The sequence below is a fragment of the Trichoplusia ni genome, chromosome 6 (genome assembly GCF_003590095.1).
Source record: "Trichoplusia ni isolate ovarian cell line Hi5 chromosome 6, tn1, whole genome shotgun sequence".
Taxonomy (NCBI): domain Eukaryota; kingdom Metazoa; phylum Arthropoda; class Insecta; order Lepidoptera; family Noctuidae; genus Trichoplusia; species Trichoplusia ni.
Genome location: NC_039483.1, coordinates 14280522 through 14305653, shown reverse-complemented (window position 1 = coordinate 14305653; position 25132 = coordinate 14280522). Strand labels below are relative to the sequence as shown.

Below are 25132 nucleotides of genomic sequence, written 5' to 3'. Positions count from 1 at the left end.
GGCCCATGGATGGCAAATGATGTTGTTAGTTTGGTTAAATATCACAAATAAATATTATAAATTATCGTGAGTCGCAAGAAATTAAATTTTGGTAGGCGAACGGTATATCATTACCAAGAAAGTACTTAAGATCGCATCGTGCTGCGTGTGCTACAAAAATTGAAGAAATAAAAATAAATTGCAGCTCGAGATAAAATGACATTTAACAACAAATACAACTTAAATGTATTTAATCGCATAATGTATTTAATTTACTCTTCTATAAATTTTAAAGTTACCTATCACGAATTTAAACCTATGTAAAAAAATGTAAGGGACAAAAGTCTAAAGAAGTGTCTTTAACATTTCGGTCAAAGAAAGTGAGCTAAGTACGCGGTCTTGTGAAAGCTTCTTTACGCAGTAAAGTCGTATTACTGCGTAAATTGTCTGTCACATACTCATAAAGTCTCACCTATGACATCGCTCACAGTAGCGTCGGAGGCGACGCGAATACATTTCGTTGCTATCTTCTGACCCGAATCTTGGAAGTAAAATCGCATAACACCGTGGAACTCCAAATTCTGGAAAAATTAATAAAAAAAAATTAGTAAAAAAACGTAAACAATGTTATCTAGTCAGGGTGGTTCTTTGTACGATAAAGCATAGGTGTCCTGTTATCTGTAAATAAGATATTTGCATACCCCAGCTAGTTTGGTTTGTTTGGGGTTCCTTATCTGTTTAGCAAGATTTTATAAACGGATTAACTTGTAAGTGCTCACAAGCAAAGGAAGTTATCAGTGTTTCCTTCACAGGTCACTGAGAGCGATGAGAATGCCCATCGGAGTGAAAACGAACAGTTTCATACAGTATACATAGCTCGAAAATAACAAAATAGTATGCAGAACTGACATTTAACAAGCATTAACAATGCAAAAATACATTGTTATCGATTCGATAATATTTTTCTGATAAGAGTTACGCTCTCTTCCGGTATTAACAAAGCGTAGTCGTGAACCGGTCATCAAATTGAATGGCGTCTACGAGAAAATAATCGCTTTCTTAAGAGATTAGTAAAGCAAAGCATGATTGAGTCATGTTTAATGACGTCATGCCGTCGGCCGGTAAGTTATGCACAACATAACAGGTAGTATTTACCTAACTTATAATACTACTTTTGATAAGTTTAAGATACCGTACACCGTACACGTGTTTAACGTTTTTCTAAGCACGTAGTAGACATGGTTTACTACTACACGTGTTTGTTGATAGTAGTATTTACAACCTAACATTGTCCTCATTCTAATACAATGAATGATAAAAATTACATAAGGTGCGACAGTCAACAAACACTAGCGTAGTTTTTAGTTGGATTAGAATTTAAACTCTTGGCTAATAATAGTATAATAGATAATCGTATTAATCATAATATACTTAAAATATCTAGTATTTCTATTTGCTTGCTATTGTTGTCAATGGTAGGGCCGTCTATTCAATCGTGACACACGAATCAAATTATTGTAATAAAACAATGGATGTAAATATTACAAGTCGTCAAATCTCTATCTAATATGTAAGGGTAATTTAAAATGAAGCTGTATGTTGATGGAGATAGAGTATATAATATATGGTTACCTCATTAGGTTCACTGAGCGCGAACAGATCAAGGCGATTGGCGTTCCACTGCTGGATCATGTTGCGGAGCGCCTCTCGCTCCAGCATTCGCTTGTCCGCCGCGTCCATTGTGTCACCGCATCAGTCAGCCTGGAACGTTCAATATGACGATATTCATAACCCATCATTAAAGTACTTGTGGCTACCATAACATTTTAAATTACAGTAACAGCATCGAAGCAAATAACTTCGTGTTAGTTTCAAAGAGTGGAAAAGTAGATAATTAATGCACCCACAAACATTAAGTTGATACAGCTTTATTGTATGACTCTCTCTCTCTTATCTTTATTTTTACGCATACAATAATTTTACAATTCAACGAATTAACCTATTAAGTATCAAGAATTCGCAACCCAAATAATAATATAAACTGATAGCATTACAGCTCTTATTACGTGACCTAATGATCTTTGTTAAATTATTACCAAAATGTATTACATTGACCGCACTGCAGCCTACATAATTAATTGAACTGTGACTGTATTAAATAGGTCTAAATAAACATTCCACTAATAAAATGATAACAGTGATCAACAATATTGGAAGAATCTTCTCATCTGCCTTGAATTATTTCACCACTCTCAGATTGTAATGAAAAGCTTTTTCCGTGCCTATCAATATTTTTATGTAGCTACATAACTTCTTTTATTGCTCGTCGTGCCCTGGTCTCGAAATTGATAGCCGTAACAATAAAGACATTCGGTAACTTTTAGGGCATACCTCCCTGCGCCGTTAAGGGCAATAAGGTCGTAATTTCGCAATCAAATTCAGATGATTTTCTGATAATAATGAATTAGTTTGATAGCAGCTATGAGCTAACATACACCATAATAGAGAGATGATTAGAAGCACCACACATGACAAAGGAAAAAACGTAGCCAAATGAATTTAGTTCCCTATGAACTATTTCAGTATTCAAAAAGTCATTTAAAAATCAACCTTACTACTACTCAATAAATGATACAACACGATGAGTCCTTAAGTGTACCTACCTTGTAAATGTTTCCGGAATATAATACTGATACAAAGCAAAATGGAATGTCTACAATTAGCCACACCTAAACAAGTCGTCCTTATCAATATCTATGTTTAAACAAAGATAATTTATGAATTAAATAATTCAAAGATACAGAACACTCGTGTGGGACATGAACGAAATCATACAAGCAGACATAGGCTCTTATGGATATCATATACGTATGTGGTTCGGTAACAGCGCATTTCCGATCACCCATCATACTTTTCCTGTGTTTTGATTGATGTAACAATCTTCGAACACAATGCGCGAGTGGTCCGCTAACGTATTTCGCTATGTATACGTAATGCTATGTAGATGTAGTAAACATTCGTATTGAATCAAACAAACACAGTGTCTATGGTAACCACCTCAATGGTGATCATGAATCTAGGTCATGCGGCTAAGGTTGTCAGGTAACTTTCTATTACAAAAATTTCAACTTAATTGGCGGTAACTGTTAATTGCATCTGAGTATTGCCAAAATTTAATCATTCATTTATTCTGATAAGTAAAAAGTCGTGGGCGGTTTCTGGCATTCATCATAAGCCAGTGCACAGCACACACGCCTGGTTTACTGTAGGTATTTATATCGTAAACATATGGCCCGACAATCATGAAACGACCGACCACCAACACACGTAAATTTTCTCTCTCCTAAAAAGGTAAGCAAACGTGTGATTTTAAACAAACATCCTATGCCAATGGTTCATTACACAACTTTTTATTTAATAAATTAAATAATTTTACCAAAATATACGAAACAATTGTATTTTAGGTAATAAGAAACAAAACAAGGCAAATCGTATCTGTGGCTACACTGAAGTAAATATTTGAACAAAAATTTGAAAAACTGAAACAATTGAACATGTCCCATTTTGAACGCACTTGAGAAACAGAGCAGCTTCTCCTTTCTCAGGGACATTGCTCTGTCTGTTTTTAGTCAATTTTCGAAAAAGAAAGCATGTTATGAAAAGTTATTTCTACATTTTAGAAGAAAATAAATCATTTGTAGTACTAATACACAATACTGGTGCAACTCTATTTTAAGACTAATAAAATAAAATCCTACCACGATTAGTCGTGTATAAGAATACAAATAGATTTAGATAAACAAAAAGCGGCAACCCTACTCAAGTACTTATAACCTAACCGGTGCACGGTGTTGTGCTTAAGTTTAGAATTACACAGAAACATGTTCTTATTTCATTTCAGTTTTCATCTGAAACCAGTTTATTAGTGTTAACTGTCAGAAACCGAAACAGCCGTCAGCGTTGTTATGGTTTGACTCGCTTCCGCTCTGGCTGACTGCAGCTTACGAGGTGCTACACTTGGCCAGAGCGAGGAACCGCGAGCCATTCAATACACAGATCGTTGACTCGTTAAAATAAACAAGCATCGATAACCGTAACATAGGCAAGGCATTTATTTTTCTAACTTTAACCAAGCCCACCAATCTACTCTTGGTAATTTATGTATATTGAACGACTTGCAACGGCGCGACGTCCAAATCCAGGTGACGCACATTTAACCTTAAACATTGTACTACTATGTCATGTCATTAAATACACAGTCGTCTATGATGCCGGACGTACGGTCCTTCACGCTTGAACGCCAACCTTCCTCTCTTCAACCTCTTCCTGTGCCTCACCAGGCGGTGATCAGCAAATTGTCACACATGATAATGGATACATAACGGTGACTTGAACTCATCGGTATCGGTAAATTATTATCCACTCATAAATTACTTTTAAATTCTTATATTTATCATTATTCCAGGAAGCCAATAACACCGAACAATGCACGTCTGAGAATCTGCAAGAAAGCAGTACACTATCGTAATTTATGAGTAAACATAAACATTCTAGTTTTCATTGAACAGGTTAATTCTGTTTAAGTGCACCGTGGGAACTTGTAGAGTTAAATAATAAAGCGGGTGCAAAAACCATGGGCATATCGACCCCTGCGTCAAGTGCATAGGGGCGGAACAAGTGGACCTATCGGCGACGCGACACCACGTATTCGTTCAACACCCATGTAAACATTATAGAAAACTGGAATTAGTCCTACTACTATTATAAAGGCGAAAGTTTGTAAGTATGGATGTATGGATATTTGTTACTCTTTCACGTAAAAACTACTGAATGGATTTGAATGAAACTTTACCACAATATAGCTTATACATCAGAATAACACATAGGCTACAATTTTTGAGGTTTCTAATGTGAGGTCGTAAAAAAACACAGTTTTTGCGCTTACATTGCAAACGCTGACTGAATCCTACAAGATAGATAGAAGGCAGATAGATAGATAGAAGGCAGGTATAAATTATAACTTATATCTTCTAACCACGCGGACGAAGTCGCGGGCAACAGCTAGTTTAAAATAAAGAGTCAAATATAGAACAAATATTTGGGGAAGTATATTTTCCGTCGCATATATGTATGTTTGTAGTGCTAAAAATGATATCTAGCTAAAAACTAAAAAAAAGATTTATCATTTGACAGAATAAGGATGCACTATCGAGGTAATGGCGTGCATAAAGTAACTCGGGCTGCTGGAATCGTGGAACTTGAGCGTTCGCGACCTGTCAGATAATCGCAAAGATGTGCGCTAGGCAAAACGCCTGAGAACTTGGCCCCATAATATGTGAATGCTCCCATGTCTGTTATGTAATGCGACAGTACTGTTAGTCTGTCACGCAGACACGCAACAATACTAATTGACGGCGATGTAAGTTCATTTTCACATAGTCGCAGTCGTCGCAGACGCTCGTTTCGGTTCATCCAGAAGTCAGTGGCGGTATACGTTTTACGCGGCAAAACATTATAAAACCGGATTTTGTATCGTCGTTGCTTGGTAACCTTATAAACGGTCGAGTTTTTAGATCAGCGAAAGACGACCGATGACAAATGAATACTTAGCATTCGTATATCGATCATAATTTTTTTTTTTATGTTTACTTGGAAGAACACATCGAATCATACACGTTTAGAAAATAAAGCTAATAAAATTGAGACAATCCACCCATTCCTAAAACTAGTAATAAAAACAAATAACAAACGAAAATACTTTTAATAACAACTAAAACGTCATTGAGTTCGGAATGCAAAAGCGCCAAGCTAAGGCATTAACATGACTCACATAGAAGGCACGCGAGTCTCGCCAAGTACCCGACTAGTCGCTAAGCTCTACCCTGACAACCGTTTTAACGAAGGGTTATACTTAATCCCAATTCGAGTCCACAACACCCACTTCTTACGTTAAAATAAAAACATAAAAGTCGTTGTAGTTTCAGCCGAAAAAAATATATATAATGTACTAAATAACATTTTTACCGAATGAGATAAGCGCTCTTAGGCAACAACATTGCCTTATACTGGTTTACGAGTATTCGTACACCTGCTCCATACATGCACATTCCTTAATAAAATAACGTGACTTAATATTAGAGTCAAATTACCACTATGTGATATCGTACGTTATACAATTCTTAACCGTCGAGTCCGTTTATTGTGAGTAAAGAGAGAGCTTTCATTTCGATATTTTTTAAGAACTGTTTATTAGCCTAGGTTCAATTTTGTTTACACAAATTTACATTGGTACCAAAATACAAGGTTTCAGTAAGTAGCCGTGTGATTGGAAAAATGAAAGTTAAATTGCGTACTGAGCTGCGAAAGTAAATTCATTTTATTGTGCCACTTACTGCAAGTAATAACCATAAATGTGAATAGTCACGGGGAAGAAGAATGTGATATTGCAAGGCAAATAATTAAACATCTGTCATAAAGCAGGAAGTATCAAGTATCATTGGATTTGGCTTTGTTCATTAGCGAAGTGATAGTAGGGCAATAGTATAGAGAGTGCGACAGAGAGGACGGGCCGGCAGCGTTGGCATGCAAGCGACCGGCCGGTGTCGGATGCCACGTCCAACGCCAGGTATCGACAAGGAGAAAAGTGTGACGCCGCGTACTTCATCGACATTTGCGCTCCAACAAATGACCGTGACCGGACGACGCGTTCACTCTCAATGAAAACGGGACTGCAGAGCAACCGATTGTATCATAGTGCTGATCGATGTTTAGTAGAACGCCGCCGTAACTAGTTATTGCAAACCAGGAAAATGTCGGTTCCGGTATACGAAGGAAGTTGACATACAGCTATATCGACCACCGGCATGTACATGGGGCGGATGGAGCCTGGCACCGAATGTCCCATGTACAGGTAACTCCACGCAGCAATTCACCTCACGCAGCTCCCCACTGGTAAACATGACACGAAAAATGTCATGCCACAATCGACATGACATTTTTCGTCTCATTTTCGTTACCATGCTTAAAAAATTTAATAAGAGAACAATGATACCCGTTATTAATATTTTCAAGGTAATAAACACATAAGTTTCGGATCTTGCAGCCCAATTTCAAATTCATAACAGTCGAAAAGGAAAACCTACCGGATTCAAAAGATAATCTCAGACAATACCACAGTTGCGCCATTGATGTGCAGACAAAGCCAGATGCCATTACAAGCTATTGTTACTGAATCAGTTTTGCAAGTCAATAGCACATATTCAGTGTTAAATGTACGAATTATTTCAGGTTTTTATACTAACGCAATCCGAGAATGGTGTTGGTTTTAGTATAATTTAAGTAACTAAAAGGGGGCAATACTTTCCACTAAAAATACAAGACAATTCGGTGTAGAACGATGTTAGTATATTCTGGGCACTTATATTGATTTTTTAAGCAGAGAATCACTTTATTCAAAGAAGATGTAAAGCATAGTAATTGCTGTTAAAAAAAATTGATTCAGATGTTGATTTCTGAAGATATAATTATTTACTATTTTCCATTTGGGTTAACAACGCATTGACAGTGTAAATCGGTCAGGCTTGCGCCAGGCGCGTTCCACTTGCAGCCTAATTTAATTAGGAGCAATCGGCTCTGGTGCTGACGCGGAGCCGCGCCAATCCTAGTGCGGTGCCGCCCCCCTTGTTCGTGCGCCCTAAGGTCATTGTTCCTCCCACACGAGGCACCAATACGTAATTAACTAACGTGCAAGATCATCAGGCGCATATTTTTCTACATGCATCATACATTCATATTTCAACGCTTTCCAGTGAACACTGCGTTAAATTGGTTCAAGCAAGTAATCACGACATGATACAGCAGACAGGTTCAAGCCTCACAAACATCCATAATAAGCCGGCCGTCGTCGTCGTCGTCTGCCATTTTCCGGCGTCAGTCAGAGCGTAACCACGTAACTTTGCAGCAATGCAACATGATCCGTAGGAACAAACTTAAACCTCTATGCCGCACGTCTAAAAAACTGGTTCCAAGTAGTTAAATGGCATTTATTGCGAGAGGTAGTTGAGAAAGTTTCACCAAGCTTAGAAAACTGACCAACATTAAGATCTTCTGATAGATCTATAGTTACGAACTTTTACATGTTATCAATCTCTAGAATCATTAAAAATAAGTATATAAAGACAGTTCACAGAACGTTGATATAACATAGGCAACCGTGTGGTGAAATGAATGAACTCTTTGGAGTTTCCGGTTACACAGTTCTCTAAAACTATCTTTACAATATTTTCACTTTCGAAGAAAGTATTATATGCGTCTATACCGGATATTACGAAAGTTTTAAAAAAAATAAACCTTAAGTCAAATATAACAACTGGAGCAGATTTACCCATAACGTATTTTGCCTGCGCCTGAATGAAGTTATGAAGAGCCTATTAATCAGTGTCAAAATTAGCGGAAGGCCGTAAATTTAGAGAGGAGTGTTCTACACATAAAATTTGTAAAGCAACATGTCTATCTCATAAGACGTATTGCGCTTAGAAATGTTTAGATTTAAGAAAATCGCTAGCTTAAGACTGGAGTGTTAAAATTCGCTTCTACAAACACAGGTTCAGGTTCTTAAAGCTAGACAGCAAGGCACCGGAGGCATAACCGCACGGATATAGCGGCCTCTTGTTTTGAAAAGTGCCAGGAAAACGTAAAAAGACGCAATCACCGAGACTAAAGAGCACGCAAACTGATGCTAAGGCACATGCAGCGCCTTAATGGAATACTTAAAAATTCAGGACGTAGACCATAGCTGTGACCTACTGACGAACGCGATGGTATTTAACATAGCTGGCAAAAGCTTTCTTTTGTGCCAGGTTTGACTTTCAGTGAAAATAGTTTAATATAACAGGATATTACTAACTTCCATTTAAAAATCTGATTGTATAAATCGACTTCAGGCATGCAGTCAGAAACGAAAGTATCGTATGAAATAATAACACGAAAAAATAATACAACTGCAACGAGGCCATCCATCAGCCCAGTTACGTTATCAATTGCCACAATTGTGAAGCGAAACCAAAATAATAGCGTGACACTCATAATATCAGAGAGCGACATGACGACAACGCACAATTTCCAACTATTGTAAAATACACAAGGATTTCGTTTACATGGAAAGAAAATGATCGTTTAACGTTGTATTAAATATTATTGCTGTAGATATTAATAGATTGCGTATATCTTTAATTAAAAAACAATTTAAGAATACTTGATTGATATATTATTGGAATCAATTTCTCCATCTCCGCCAGCGCCGTCCCTGAAACTACCACTTGGTCGGTTGGTTAGTGGTTTTCGGATATTCGGGTATTTTATTTAAGAGCTTTCTTTCCAAGATTGGTAACTTGTATCTAGAAGCACAATATCTATAGTATTACTAGCTGACCCAGCAAACGTTGTTTTGGCGATTTTTTTTTCTAGTTGTATGCACTTTTAATGCAACATTATAAAAAAAATAAAAACGAACAATTGCATCCAAAAATAAAATATATTTTTTTAGTGTGAGCAACCCTTTTCACTTAGGGGTATGAAAAATAGATGTTGTTCTATTCTCAGACCTACCTAATATGTATACAAAATTTTGTAAAAATCGTTTAAGCCGTTTCGGAGGAGTACGGTAACGAACATCGTGACACGGGAATTTTATATATTAGATAATGGATGGCACTTCGTGTTTTGACTTCATGCTAACGTGGGCTTATTTATATTTATTTTTTTGAAACTTGGTGCGCTGCCATATACATTGTTCTATGTAGATCTTTCGCTTTTACACCAACATGTTTAGAGCCAGATGGCGATCACAGAATATTACACAATCTGTTCGTTGGAGATGTCTTCATGAGTACAGGCACAGCTTCACAAATACGTGGTTGATACTAACAGTTGTTTTTTTACAGACATAATATGTTCATTTTCTATCAAGCGTTGTACTGAATGGAAATCGGTGTAGAAATTTGACAGTACCTGAAGACGGCCACAATGGTTGTATTAACACGGAGCTGCTCACCGCGTGCATCAGTGACTCATTGAGGCAACGACCGGGTGGTAAGGAATAGTTCTTCATCTACGAACTTTATAGGTAGCTAGGTAGGTAAGTTCATTCATGCGCAGTCATAATTTCGTCAGGTTAATAGAGATCAATAGCATTTTTACTTTTAAGTACTTTGATTGTCCGGCAACTTTTATCGCACCAGCAAGTAATTTACGTATTTTTTTATTTGACAAGCAAATTAAATACTTTTTTGAAGTAAGAGTGCGCTTTGTAGTATTTTTTCTTATTTATGTATTTAAAAGTAAATAAAATTACCTTTTACAGAATACGAACTCATAACGCACAATGCGTAATAAAAACTTTATTATATAAGCGTGAAGGTATTAGATAAATGAAGGTTGTAGTACGTACCGACCGCATAAACCCATACAAAGCTAATTAGAATGGAAGTCTCGTATGCAACGTATTATAGTCAATAGGTACAACTCGACACTGGAGTCAGGGTATGGTAAATGTCGGCACGTGTCACGATTGTCAGACCAGGAATCGAATTTGCGCTGCGAATTATGACTTAGCTTTGGTATTCGGAATAAAACTCGATTATTAAATGAATTAAAGTATTGTCTGTTTCACGTAAGCGTCGCCGCGTCGATTAGTTGGTAAAAGTGCGACCGTAAAGAAAGTTGTATGTCTCTTGTGCGAGGTAAACACATCGCGTGCTTTATAAGAACGCAATGCTTGCGCATAGCTCATTATAATGTTAAAATATAATAATCAAACTGCACATTTATTTAGTGTTTACGGAAAGAAGTATATTTTTAATTCATATCAAAGTTGAGAATAAAAAAAAAAAACAATGCCTTTACATGTTTTCAGTTTTATATAGTTAAGACACTTGTTTTGCTAATAATATCAACTTTAGTCAATTGTTTTGCAAAAAATATTCAGTGATCAAGCAATAGGTTATTAAAATAAACATAAAAATGATAGCCGATTAGGGTAGTGCCAGTTTTACTAACACTTGTAATATATTTAAAAACATTACTTAGGATTAAGTTTCACTATCATTGTGTGATTACTTTGTGGGGTTGATTGTATGAACTCATAACCAAATATGGGTACATGAATCAACACAATCAATGAGTCACAAGTGAAATGAAACAATAATAACCAAATACCTAACTGTAAGAGATTTTATCACCACGAATGAATAAAAAAAAAAGTAAAAACAATGAAACAATATATGGGTATGGATAAGTTTACTTGTTAATTCTTTTATCCATGTTTAAAAGTCACATGTCTATTCTTCTTTTTTTTGTTTATAAAAGCTACAAGTCTTTTATCAACATTTTCTAACTGGCTATGCTGAGTGCCTCTTTTAATGTCCAAGAAACATAGTTTTTATTTATTTTTTCTGGACTGGCTTTAAAACGTCTTCAGTCTGTTTAAGATATGTTTTGTACACTATACATAGCATATAAAATAAGGCATGTTTATAACTTTTATTATATTAAAAACACTTGAAATCTGTTTTACACACTAACTTAATCATTTATTTCAATATAATTCAGTGACGCCTTAGATAAAGTGTTGAATTGCCAGTAGCAAACAAGCATTGAAACTCAATACATTATTTTTACTTTAATTTTTTTACTTTAATAATCAGATATAGCAAAAAAATTAAGGTGAAAATCACAGATAGGAGAAACTTATCCCACATTGCTTTTTACCTATAAGTCTTCAATCATGACCTTAAAACTTGAGAGAAATAAGAATTTTAAGAGGAATTTGTTGTACAAACAAACAAAGCCAATGATAATTAAGCAAAATTTGACATCAAATAAGTAGATTACAATTATTAAAAAGGTTTAGACTGGTATGTTTAAATAGTTATTTATTCCTATTAAAACACGAAATGTAAAATTATTTTTAAGGCAACAGTTTATTAGGATACTTGTCTAAGTGTGTAATGTAATCACACAGATAAGGTTACGTGATTAACCTACCTGTGTCATGGAATTCCGTAGGTACACAGGTCTTATAAAACTAGAAAATTTAAACACAATAATCATACTAACCTGATATAAAGTTTAATACTCCACTTCGACGACTTATCACATAACATTAAAAATGATTATCATCTAAAAGATTGTTAAAAATCACTCTTCAAAACTTTAAAATTAGTCAACAACTTTTCAATGTACTGCGCGACACTAAGAAATTAACACACTTAAAAGTTCACAAAAGTTGTAAATAAGTGAATAAACACACACTAACATTAAATAGTGGTCTTCAACTCATGTTTGGATCCATAAAACATTGCAGAAAACATGTTAGAAGTTATATCAATCTTCTTTCCAACGCACGTAAGTTCTCCATTCACGAGAATGACGCTGACAGCCAGCAACCGTCTCCACAACATACATAATGATACTTTTTTTATAAATGACTCGGCACAGATAATAAATGTCTAACTTCAGTTTAGTATTTTAGTTAAATTTTAATATTATGTCAGGAGATAGTATTTGTTTATTTAAATTTTTGCATAGAGATAAATAACAGCTTTAAATGAAGGTCTTGCGCTATTTTGCTTTAATCGATTATGGATCTGAACTACTGGATGATTTGATGAGGCACTTCGAATTTTACAAAGACATTTGATTGAGATTGTAAAAATAAGACGAAAAAAAGCCTAGTTCTTTTTCAAATTATAGAGAGATCTCAAGGAAGCCAAATGCAAAGATAACCCATTACAGAAAACAGCAGAGACCCTACTCCAAATGATACAAAAAGGGTAGGGACAAGAGAAATGTAACTATATGCAGCCCGGTTTACGTTCCTAAAAAACAGAGCATAGGTATTTAATTCACTAACAGAAGACGTCACTTACCCTGACGTCATAAACATTGATCATACATTCAAAAATAATAATTGACTTGATGGCGACGCCTCTCTCGCTCACTTTATGCCCCTCAGAGCGTCATGTCGCGAATTTCACTATGATTGCGCTCGTGTAACACAAATTAATTATCTTCAGAACTTACACAGTTCTACAGAAGACTTTTCGCTAAATAAAATCTACTGAATCAGTTATCACAGCATAACAGCCACATAAATAAATGATCAAAATGATGTTTAAGTTAACAAAAAAAAAACAAGCCTTTAATAGATTTATTTATATTTTGCTCTAAACTTGTACATTCACGCACATACACACAATAAATGTCAATAAAACACAAGTTCAGTCTGCCCAAATATAAAAAAAAAGTTGATACAAAATGGCACTACCCATACCGCTACATGATCCTAGTTTGTCAAACAGCAATGTTACCAAAAATTGATTTATCAATTAGAACACATACGGATATCAAGTAACACCATTCACAATAAATGTCACAAGTGTATCTAAATATTAAATACATCAAGGGAAAAATAAGATTATATTGAAAAGTGAACATAATATTTATTATTATATAAAATAATACTTGACTTTGAAGTCAAATTAAAATCTACAAAATTGTATGAATTATAAATCAAGAGATTACAAAATACCTATTTGAATAACTCTACAAAAAAGACCTTACAAATTAAATCTTAAAAGTTGTACGTTTCTAGGGAGAGCTAAGTCATCCCAAATTTTTTCAAGTGAGATTATTCTTTAATTTCCTAAATATTTCGAGTAAATGCATTTTAATCACACAGAAGATAGTATTCTCTTAAGCAACTATTACATTTGACATAATCTTAAATTCTCACATGATTCAAATTTGGGTAGACAATCTCAGATGAGAATTTTGTACTGTCAAGATAACCCTATGTGCAATATTATCCAAAAAGGTTTTTAATAAATGCAATAATGTAAAGATCTACAACAAAATGAGTGTATTGCAGACACACGCAAGAGTTATCATGACAAACAAATTACACTATAAGTGTTTTGTCAGAAAACAGAACACATATTACTGCTCCTCAGACCCTTCATCCTCATCATCTTCATCTTGTTCCTCTTCAGTAGAAGCAGCATCTTTTTTAGGAGGAGGTTCCTTGCGGGGTCGTCCACGTCCCCTTCCTTCAACCGGTGCACTCTACAACATAGACATACAAAAAACATAAGTACTAAACTTGAATCATAAGATTAAAAGTAAAAAAAGAATAACTCTGTACCTTTCCTTTTGCAGCTGCCTTTTTCTTAGAACCTTTGGGCCTGCCCCGACCCCGTTTTGCTACCGGAGCTTGCTCATCATCGGAAGACTTTGTAGATTCCTTAGTCCTGGTAGCTGCTGGTGGTCTCACTCGCTTCTTAGAATCACCCTTGGCTTCCTGATAGCAATGAGTTAAAATAGTTATAAATATTCAGTACCATAATATAATACAGCAACTATAAATAATTATATACTAACTGATTGTGTTCCATTGGATTTTGATCTACCGCGTCCCTTCTTCTCAACAGTCGTCGATCCGTCATCAGACATTGTCGGATATTTTAGAACAGCTTATGAAAATATATCTAAAACAAACAAATACGAAGAATTAATTCACACCTCACGCTGAAAATAACGCTATCTCCATTACTCGGTTCAAGTGACGCTACTGTGTGTTGCTTGCATTGGGTATATTTACACACGCAAAACATGCTTACGAATATAAAACAAGAAACTAAAAATAATCTATGCCAAAAAGTTATTTAAACAGAAGAAAAATTCAGTAAATCTCATAAAATAAGATCACTCGATACACATAATTAATGGCATTTGAATAGATTATTTATTGAAGGAACGCTCAAATATCCTGTGACATAGCAATATTTGAATAAAAGATGACTGACTTGTTTATAAAACACAAAATTGCAATCTCCCAATTAAACGTAAATCCAGAGAAACAGTTAAACAAAACAACTGAAGTAATTTCATGAACGCCAAGCCACTTTAATAATGGAGTCTGCTTACATTAACTAAATAAGAATGATTTCACAGGCTTTAGATCATAAAATCAGTTCTATGCAAATATATATTCAAAGGCAAATAATTTTCTACGAAAAACATGATATAAATGCATTTTTTTACTGAATATAGTTAAAAATACTCACATAATTGTTTACAGCAAACGATAACGCCAGTGGGCCAAAGAGAATTTATGGCGGGCGGGCAGCGAACCGGCGCTTGTCTGGCGTCTGTACAGAGGGCGCTGAATCGCTGATGTTCATCATAAGAAAAACAAAAACCAAACGTTGAGTACATTAACGTTTATCCTAAAAACAATTAGTTACTCAACTTCGTAAAACATACAAAATAACTGGAGTAGATTTTTTCATCATGTTTCGCCATTTTAATTAATAAAACATGTTTTGCATTATCAACATTATTATTTCCTGGAAACTCAAATTTCCCGCCAACAGGATGCTAAGAATGAAGGGGTACACAAATCGCAAAAATTATGTCGGATTAAAAAAGTATGAAAATTCATTGTTTTTTAGTGCTAAAAAATGTCTTAGGAAAGAAGTCCCGGGGAAAATAGTGGGAACTAAAATATTTCAATACTAAAATGATGCATTGGCATAGATACGCCTGCGGAACTTAATTCGTGAAACAGAGTCTACGTAGAATTTAGCAAAAGTTTAAATCACAGAGTACATTCTGATATACTGTAAATTGACAGTGAAGTCGTCGTAGTCGAGTCCTGGATCTGCCAAAAAATATCGAATATTCTTTTTTATATATATTTTAATTAGCCCCGGTAATAGTAGGCCGGCTACAAACTTTATGATACAATGCGCTTTTCAGTTAACTCAGTAACCCAGAACGATATAAGCAGCACGCAAATAACCCAAATCCAAAAAGTACCTGTTACCTTTGCAACTGTATCTTTTGCTTGATTGCTACTTATTATAAGTAGCAATTTGAATACCTACATATTTTGGAAATATTTTTCTTTATTCATACCAGTATTTTTTTACTGATCCTTATAATTTTCTTTTTTATTTCTTTCTTGGAAATCTACAAACGATTTGAAGATTGAGGGGGTAATTTGAATTACAGACAGAGAAGAAAAATGGTTCAAAAAAAGTTAGTTTTTCTTTGAAACAATACCTCTTACATGTCTTACATGAAATGTTATGCTGGCGCCACTCTAGTGGCTAATATAAATACCCATTAGCAGCTACCACAATAATTATTGAGTTTTACCGTTATCAAATTTCCGTGTTAATTAAGTCATCAAAAAATGTATAAAGCCTGTCAGGCGACAGGCTTTATAAATTTTCTGATGTTGACGTTTCGTTACTTCTCTAGACAACCTTTTTCATGTTGGCTTGTCGGACACCAGTTGACACCGATCACCGATAGTCACCGTCCACTCTCCGTTCGGTTCGCAATGGACAAGAATGTCAAATGACTAACCAATAAACATAACATTCATAAATGAATTTTAATATGCCTTTTCTTATATTATTACTATTGTGATAGCAATCATTTAGCATTTTACAATAAGATCAACAATGGTGACAGATAAAAACCGGAGCAGTACTGTAAGTTCCTGAAAAAAAACTTAAGATAATTTTTGACCTTATTTTACTATACCATGAAGATTATGGAGAAACCTATAGAACCAAAGGCTGAAGACTGTTGCAATAGTGGGTGCAATCCATGTATCTTTGACATATATCAAAAACAATTACTACTTTACAATAAATATTTGGAATGTGGAGAGACTGATGACACCTCACCTCAAGAAAATGGTTTGTCGCAATTAAAATATACTGTTTTTACTGTTGTAGAGAATAAGACTATATGTGATTTACATCAGTTGATTACATTTAAGAAAAAAACTGAAAACAATAATAAAGTTTGGTGGAAACCTGGTGACCATTTTCTGTTTAAGTTCTGTGGAGCTGAAACTGCTTGTACTCGAGCTTATACACCTGTAAAAGTCGAAAAAGGAGAGAATGACTCTGATTTCTCTGTAATTGTAAAACAATATGATAATGGTTTAGTTTCATCTAGTTTATGTGGTTTAAAAGTTGGGGACTCAACTTATTGGAGAGGACCTTATGGACATTATAATTTGAAACCTAATCTATATGAAAAAATTGTTATGATTGCTCAAGGGACTGGTATTGCTCCATTTATTACAATAATTGAGCATATTCTGAAAGATGAAGACGACAATACAAAATTACTGCTACTATATTGTACAGAATGTGACAAGTCTATACTGTTCAGAGAAAAGCTGTATGCTTTTAAGTCTTTTTGGAATTTTAAGTATGAAATATTTCTAAGTAGACTTAATGAGTTCAATTTAAAATATCAGGAACCAATATCAAAACATAAGTTAAGCACTGAATATTTGTCTGATTTAAAACTTTCTGCAGGTAAGAATCAATTTTTGCTGTGTGGCTCTCAGATGTTTACTGCCTGTTATGAAAATTATTTAAAAAATATTTTGGGTATAGATAAGAAAAATATTGTTTTGTTCTAATCTTTTGTTTTATTTTTACCTTGTTCTACAAATCAGCAATGAAGTTCTTCCTAATTGCTAATCACTCATTTATGTTAATAAAATCTGTTTGTTTATTTTCCATGGAAGATCGACACCCTAAATTTTATGGCTATAGCTCCGTCATTTGTCCTCACCTGTCAGTCAATAGGCCAACATCTCATGACGATATTTTTACCACTCCACTTGTCTTCAGAACAAAATCCTCATACTCACAAATAATTTGTCCCTTTTAGAATACAAAATAGTATTGATATAGTAATTTAAAAAAAAAATGAATTTTCCCGCGTTATTTGGAATTCATCACACAGGTGTAAAGTTACTACCTTAGAAAAAAGTTAAAACTATGACTAGAAAAGAGACGACCGCATGGTTAGTCAAATCAACGATGTGAAATAAAACAGATGAACGGGAGCAGAATAATAAGCGAATCAAAAGAAATAACCCCAGACCTCGGAGTGGCCAGTTTTCGTCAAAATAGGAATCGAAAACTTACACATGAGTACACTTCTTTAAACTGTGGTAAAGATGATTGAGATCGAGGGATCGAATCATACATTGACATGATAGAGTTTAAATTAATCCTTGAAATTTAAAGCAAAGCATTGTATAAAATAGTTTTATTAAATCTGCAAACAGCAGTTTTATTGGTTAATAACTTGACTTCTGGAGAATTATCTGAAAAGTGATTAATTGTTCATAAAATTTCACGACTAATACCTTAATAGTAAATATTAGGTATTATATCTGATGATTTATGTCGACACTATTATTAATAACTTGACTTCTGGAGAATTATCTGAAAAGTGATTAATTGTTCATAAAATTTCACGACTAATACCTTAATAGTAAATATTAGGTATTATATCTGATGATTTATGTCAACACTATTATTATTATTATTAGATTCTATCGTTCTTCATTTGCTATATCGATACATTTTATTATTCCATCGATGTTACAATTTGTAAATATATATAATTTCTATCGATTGATATAATTATTCTATTCTGGTAACACCCAGATCGTTTGGTCGGTATGGATTTTTTCGCGCCGGCGCGAAACGTGTTTGCTTCCAAGTTCACCGTGTTTTTACAATAAATCGAATTTTGATAATGTTCCTATCCTTAATCCATGGTTATCTATAAGCACGTGAAACGCTTAATTTAAACACCGTATAAGAAGATGTCCAAGCAAAATTAAAATAAGAATTAAATAGAAATATATTTTAAGAATGGTCGCGGTCTAAATCAGTTCTGAAATTTGCTGTAGTGCTGTAGTGCGTTTGACAAAAAATGGGTTCTATCGTATTAAAAAGTTTATCCATCTTATTAGGAGTGTTTTTTATATTTGTCGGAATTACTAAACTGACCCCATTTATATCAAAAGAACTTCACAAAGATTTGGTGAGTAATTAGTTTATTTAATAATAATTTCTTCCACAAACGAAGAGTATAAGGTCGCTAGGTGCATTTAGATTTTTGTGGCAGAGCGATGTGGCTTGCTATTTTGGTATTTGGCCTGCCGCCTAATACCACCACGGAGTCGTCTTGTTGCGACAGAGAGACTCGATCGCGGATCCCCCGTGTTGATTCTTAATCATTGGTTATTTATTAGGTAGTTGGCGCATGATGTTAGATGAACTTTTGAACATTGGTAATAAATATTAATCGCTCCTGCCAGGCAGATAGGTACTATTTTGTAACAATAGTAAGTTTTATACATTTTGCGGTGACCTCTTAACGAAAATAACAGACAATGATTAACTTTGTTTTATTATAGGTACTGTATCCAAATTCAGTTTTAAAACAAAGTTTATTATTTAATTAGTTATTTTTTTTTACTTTTGGCACACCTTTCGTAAAATATTGCTAGAACTCGTAAGAAGGTCATTATTGATCTGAGTTAAGAAACTAGAAACATAGATTTAACTAGCTAAATGCTTAAAAAGAAAATCCCTTAAGTATAAAAAATACTGGATTAGCTCAAAATTATTTTAAAGCTCTCGAGTACCATCTATCGTTAAGGTATTTTCCAAGTCATATAGGTACCTAATTATTTTTTTCTTAGAACAAACTAGAAATAGAAAATAACCGAAAAAATTATGCGTAATGTCGGTTAGGAACTACCTACTTTAGTTACCAACGGTAAGCTACAATATTCAGATGATACCATATTCCATAATAAATCGTTACGACAATATACAATCTATTATTTAATTTTAATATTGTAAATCATTGATTGAATGAAGTAGTCTAATAAAAGCACTCTTTTGATCCGCACTCATATACCTAATATCTATTTGCAATTCGTTATATCGGGGATATCTATAATAAAGACTCCACCTTGAAATAGTTTTCGCTCTAGTGATCATGTAAACAGAAACGATCCAAAAGTCTGATTACATCTTATATATTGAAGGATATTACGCAATGTAAATGAAAACTGCAAAATAATATTCTATAAAAAAAAACAATAAATTAACTTCAAATTATATTCAAATGCAAGCCTTAAACAAAATCCAAAATCCTTTTGATGGGACGAGAATAGGTACCTACCCAGGGCTCCATTGCCGCTATTTACAATGGACGATGAATGAATGGAAATTGGATTGAATTTGACATTATTCGTATTCTCTTAGACATTTTAACAACACAATAAATGGAAATTCATCGTATTGACCGTGAGTGTTCCACCCCGTAATGAATTTCCAATTTATTTTAATCGTATTTTCAGTCATTCATCGGACATCGTAAAAAGCGGAATTAGGGCGCAGGCTAAATTTCTCCCTAAACAAACTCACTAGTTATTCTGTTAATATGCTTTTAATTGGTTTCTTTTGAGACCGAAAAAAACCATCAGAAACGCTGCCAATTTCATACTTGAATAGAGTGTAAGAGAACACATTTTTTTTCTGGTTTTGACTATTCATCCGAGGAGTCAGGACCTCAGGAGTAAAAGTCAAGCTCGCGGAGTTCCTCGAAGTATTAGCCCGAATATGGTACCTAATAGCAGAAACTGGAACCAGGGCCCCAATTCAGCTGCACATTGTATATTACAATGGCAGATGAATGAATGGAAATTGGATTATATTTGAGAATATTCGTATTTTCCTAAGCATTTTGTCAACACAATAATTGAAAATCCGTTGTATTGACTGTGAGTGTTCAATCCCATACCTACTGATTTCCATTTTTGGAATGTCGCATTTAATTTTAATTGGAAGTTTGGAATATTAGCCTCGGATGTTCAGAGAATATTAAATAAACTAGTCAAAATGCCATTCACATTATTATATTATCTAAAGTTGCTAATGTGTTGTGCTTTCGTTTCAGAGAAAAGAATACGTCAGATACGCCAAAGTATTTCCGTTGACTGAAACACTAGATTTCAAATTGCCATCTAAATGGTACAGAAGAACTGTAGGAGGACTCGAAATATTATTTGGGTTGGCCCTGGCACTCATACCAAGCCGTAAGTATGGTTAAACATTATTACTAATAGATACAGACGAAGATTCACTCTAGGTAACGTGAGCAATATGTTGCCATTCCGTCGGACAATGATATATTATTATTATCTGCCTAGATACTTAAAATTTATTGCAATTGGTGAGTTTATGTTCCAATAAGTGGTTTCGAAAAACAATGCACACCTATTTACTTTATTACATTTTATTAGAAGATCGAAGTTTTTGAAATAAAATTGTAGTTAGATATTATTACGAGTCGGCACCAAAGTGCTTTCGTTTCATCTTTTTTTTTATGTTTTCTCTAACAGATGGTTCAAAACTAACTACATAAGCGTAAATATAAACATCTGCTAGATGTCAGTTGCACAAACTGATGTCCCGTATTTTTCTGTAAGTTACATCACGCATTTTGTTACGAAACTTGAGCTCTGACAGTACGAAAATGAATATTACAGATATGAGCTTTCGTGCCGGAAATGTTTCGATGAACATAAAAAGTTCGTAACGTCGTTCGTTAAAACACATGTAAAACGGAACAATTCATCGTCAGTAGGTATTTCAAAGTATTAAATATAGAAATTGAACGAGATAGGCAAGTAAAGTTTTCAGTCGATGTTAAAAATTCTTGGTAACCCTAAAAAAGGTTATAGGTACTTAAGGTGAGTATAGAGTACATCACTTTCTGAAGCATTTCTGTGTATGTAACTTTCATCTTACGAGTGGTACAATACAGGCAAAAGCTCAGTTTCCAAAGCATTTCCATGTAATTTAACATTCCTACTAATGCTCGGTGTTACCGTGTATTCCCTTTCGTCCCCTCGATTTCGTCCACCGATGGGGACGAACGGGAATTTACAAAAATAATATTTAATTTGTTCCCAATCGTCCCCATCCTAATTCAAGAGGGGACGAATGGGAATATGTTCTTCGATTAGTGCCACTCGTCCCACTAAAAAGGATTTGGGCAGTTGTTTTGTAAAATGTTTTTCGTTGTTTCTTAGTTTACTTTTAAATAAGTTACTTCGTTAGATTTAATTATTAATTTTCAAAATTCTTCTCTATGTTTTAATAAATTATGAAACGTATAGTAAGAAATAAATGACTGATTTTTATTTTCAAAGTTTTCTTGCTAATTAAGACCAACAGTTTTATTTGGTGGGAGCAATAAAAAAATAAATAATAATAATTTATTCACATTCGTACCCAAAAAAAAATTGAGGGACCATCGGGAAAATAAATAACGAATTCCTGTTCGTCCGTCTGGAGATTTTCTCATAAAGCATGTCTTCTTCTTCTTCTTCCTTGTCGTTACTCTTGCCAGAGTGGTCGTGGTCGTCACGTCAGGGGTGGTGGCAAGCTTTACAATCCGCCGCCATTCCTCCCGCACTGCAGTTCGCCTTGTGCATTCATGTAGAGGGCCATTCAGGGCAGTTTTGATTTGGTCTGTCCAACGCATTGGTGACCTGCCTCGCGCTCTTGTGCCTTCGACTTTTGCTTGCACTACAAGTCGCTCAATAGATCCTTCTTGGCGTGTGATGTGTCCAAAGAAAGTGAGAATGCGACTTTGGACGATAGAAGAGAGATGCTGCATGATACCGAGTTCTTTAAGAATTGAGGAGTTGGTTCGGAATTGTGCCAAGCATTCTTCTCCAGCACCACATTTCTAGAGCATCTATTTTCTTTTTCTCACTTTCTCTTAGAGCCCACGTTTCGGCTCCATAAAGGAATATAGGGAACACTAATGCTCTGACAAGTCGTATTTTAGTGGCCTTTGTGATGTTTCTGTTCCTCCATATTTTCCTGAGCCGATCCATGGTGGACCTGGTGATAGCCATGCGTCGTCTGCATAAAGCATGTAAAGGCATTCAAAATGATGTATAAAGCCAACTTAATCTATTTTTTTTGTGGTTTCAGATAAAGTCAAGAACACAGCGAATGTGGGCCTCGTATTGTTGATGATATTAGCGGCCTATTCGCATGTCATGGTGGGCGACCCCTTCGACCGCTGCGCTCCGGCCCTGGTCTTTTTCTTTATGCTTAGCGGAAGACTAGTTGTTTGGTAAATTGTTTTTAATTTAAGCTATTTTCTAACTTTCAACCATTGCTACACTATACTAGACTGAATCTCACGGGAAAATATGTTGTTGTATTGCTGCTGTCAGACGCAATCAATGTTTATATGTTGGTATGTAAATACTATCAAGTAAACTTGCTAATATATCTGCCTGATGATAAAGTATAAAAGTTTCTTTTGAGAAATTTTTCACTTAAGAAAGACTTCGTTTGATCTCAAATATTTATCAAAAAATCGTCAGTAACTAATAATTTGGCGGCCAGCTATTTTCGTGGGTAGTTATTATTGACGTCAGTGGAGGTCTAAATTAGTCAAACTACTTAATATTCCTGTAATTTCACTGTTGATACATTTAATAATAGGCACCCTACTTAAATATAATCCAATATTAAAAGCTTTGATGGTAATAAGACGTTCGAATGCGTTTTCTGAGCGAACGACAAATGAAGACTTATTACAGATAGGTATCTTATTTTATTTCGTGCTCCATCGAAAGGCTATTTAGGGTTATAATGCACCTTGACCAATTTTTATACTATAATACAAGAGTTACGAAATAAAATTAGTGTTATCGTATACTGGCATTGCTTTGGCAGTTGGCCAGGGAATCCGCGATGACGAACCACTGTGTCGCGCAAATAATACCTCAGTTCCAGTCGATTAACATATTGCAATGTACTAAAAAATTATATTTCTGTAACAGGACCGAAAACGTGGTTAAAACGAATCACACACGTAAAAAATAACGAACCATATTTTATTGAATTCAAAAAGAAGATCTCGCAATAATCGAGGAGCCGTGAAAGCAACTATTAATAGATTTCTTGCTGGGCAAGGGCCTTGCTCTTAAAACTTGACATAGTCGGTTGAAATAAAATAATAAATATGATACAATCGTCTTTCATTTTCTAGGTATCAAATAAGTCGCCGTGAAGAAATGGAGAGAGCTACTGCCACACAGAACGGCAATGGCCTCAAGAGAGAATAAACATGTGAATAAGAATACTTACATGTTACATTCAAGAATACGCGACGATTTTGTTTTTAATGCGTCGGTTTTGGGAACTTATGTTCTCTCTGGATGCGTGGAGAAGACATTAATTTATTAAATAGTATCCTGGAAGAAACTATTGCTCTTTGGGTAATTCATAAATCACACTGTGATTGTGCTAGTCAAAAATTTCAACAATTAGTTGTTTTAATACATCAGCTTTTAGTTTAACTTTTATAGTGTAGTAAGATTTGATTATCTGGTAATGACAAAAAAAATGGATACATTTTAATTTTTATTTATTTCTCTAGGTAAATCGCCTTGAGATAATGACATATGTAATTTGTACCTAAAAGTGATATTAATTTAAGCGATACATGCTAGGTTCATTATGTATATGTGAGTAATGTGTATATGTGTGTCACGTTTGTAGTACCATAATAATAACTGCCACTGCATATTTATAGGCTTAAAAATATTTAATGCACTTGTAATACATGATGCATTATCTAGTTAAATGATTGTTATTGTTTGCTCAATCATAGACATAAAAATAATTCCAAAGCTTTTTATAGGTATATTTTTCTCTAAATACAATAATTACTAGATACTGCTAATATTTTTACCTACTTTTTGATTATTTCAGACATACACTTGAAGCTTCTTAACATTTTATGATTGACAAAGAGGTTTTTTATTCCCTTTTTGTTTTTAATTTTTCTTCAAATCATTTTATCGTACTATTTAAGAATATGTGGTGTGTGATGTGAGTGAAATAATGGTCAATAAATATAATTAAATATTCATATTTGTTTAATTAATGACATGTTTATTACCTTTTTATTATTTGTGTTTTAATTCTCATTATGTGCTAGAATAATCCATCATGATGAAAGCACGGTTTGATTAAAGTACATTATTTTTTTATAATAAACATACCTTAGTCAAAATAGCTTGATGGCACTGATGACGAATGAAGATTTTCTTTTTTAACGAATCTGGCATTTAAGGTATTTTATCATTGTGCCGCAGGGGATTTCACAAACATTCAATTCAGAAGCACAAAGACACCCAGACTGACAGGCATTC

At 34.4% G+C, this 25132-nt stretch overlaps 4 protein-coding genes across 6 annotated transcripts in view; 2 read left to right on the top strand and 2 right to left on the bottom strand.

Moving 5' to 3' along the window:
• Nucleotides 1-12451, bottom strand: part of LOC113495058 (afadin) — a 49038-nt gene extending 36587 nt beyond the window's left edge. For 2 of the 3 annotated variants that reach the window (XM_026873637.1, XM_026873640.1), the window contains exons 1-3: nt 12094-12450; nt 1612-1740; nt 452-560 (exon numbers count right to left, since the gene is read on the bottom strand). In XM_026873637.1, the coding sequence (XP_026729438.1) occupies nt 452-560; nt 1612-1719 (217 nt within the window). In that variant the 5' untranslated portion in view covers nt 1720-1740; nt 12094-12450. Of the gene's footprint in view, nt 1-451; nt 561-1611; nt 1741-12093 lie in introns of all 3 variants that reach the window. The other variant, XM_026873638.1, reaches the window with a different exon arrangement.
• Nucleotides 12452-13172: 721 nt separating this feature from the next.
• Nucleotides 13173-15197, bottom strand: LOC113495057 (high mobility group protein HMG-I/HMG-Y). The gene is made up of 4 exons (XM_026873636.1): nt 15102-15197; nt 14416-14522; nt 14180-14335; nt 13173-14100 (listed from the first exon to the last, which is right to left on the bottom strand). The coding sequence occupies exons 2-4, from the start codon at nt 14485-14487 to the stop codon at nt 13975-13977; spliced, it is 354 nt and encodes a 117-aa protein (XP_026729437.1). The 5' UTR covers nt 14488-14522; nt 15102-15197; the 3' UTR covers nt 13173-13974.
• Nucleotides 15198-16249: 1052 nt separating this feature from the next.
• On the top strand, nt 16250-18233 carry LOC113495056 (NADH-cytochrome b5 reductase-like). The gene has a single exon (XM_026873635.1). It carries the CDS (start codon nt 16592-16594, stop codon nt 17486-17488), a length of 897 nt encoding a protein of 298 aa, XP_026729436.1. The 5' UTR covers nt 16250-16591; the 3' UTR covers nt 17489-18233.
• Nucleotides 18234-18519: 286 nt separating this feature from the next.
• Nucleotides 18520-24847, top strand: LOC113495054 (transmembrane protein 35A). The gene is made up of 4 exons (XM_026873634.1): nt 18520-18912; nt 20842-20980; nt 22893-23037; nt 23965-24847. The coding sequence occupies exons 1-4, from the start codon at nt 18802-18804 to the stop codon at nt 24038-24040; spliced, it is 471 nt and encodes a 156-aa protein (XP_026729435.1). The 5' UTR covers nt 18520-18801; the 3' UTR covers nt 24041-24847.
• Nucleotides 24848-25132: the final 285 nt, after the last annotated feature.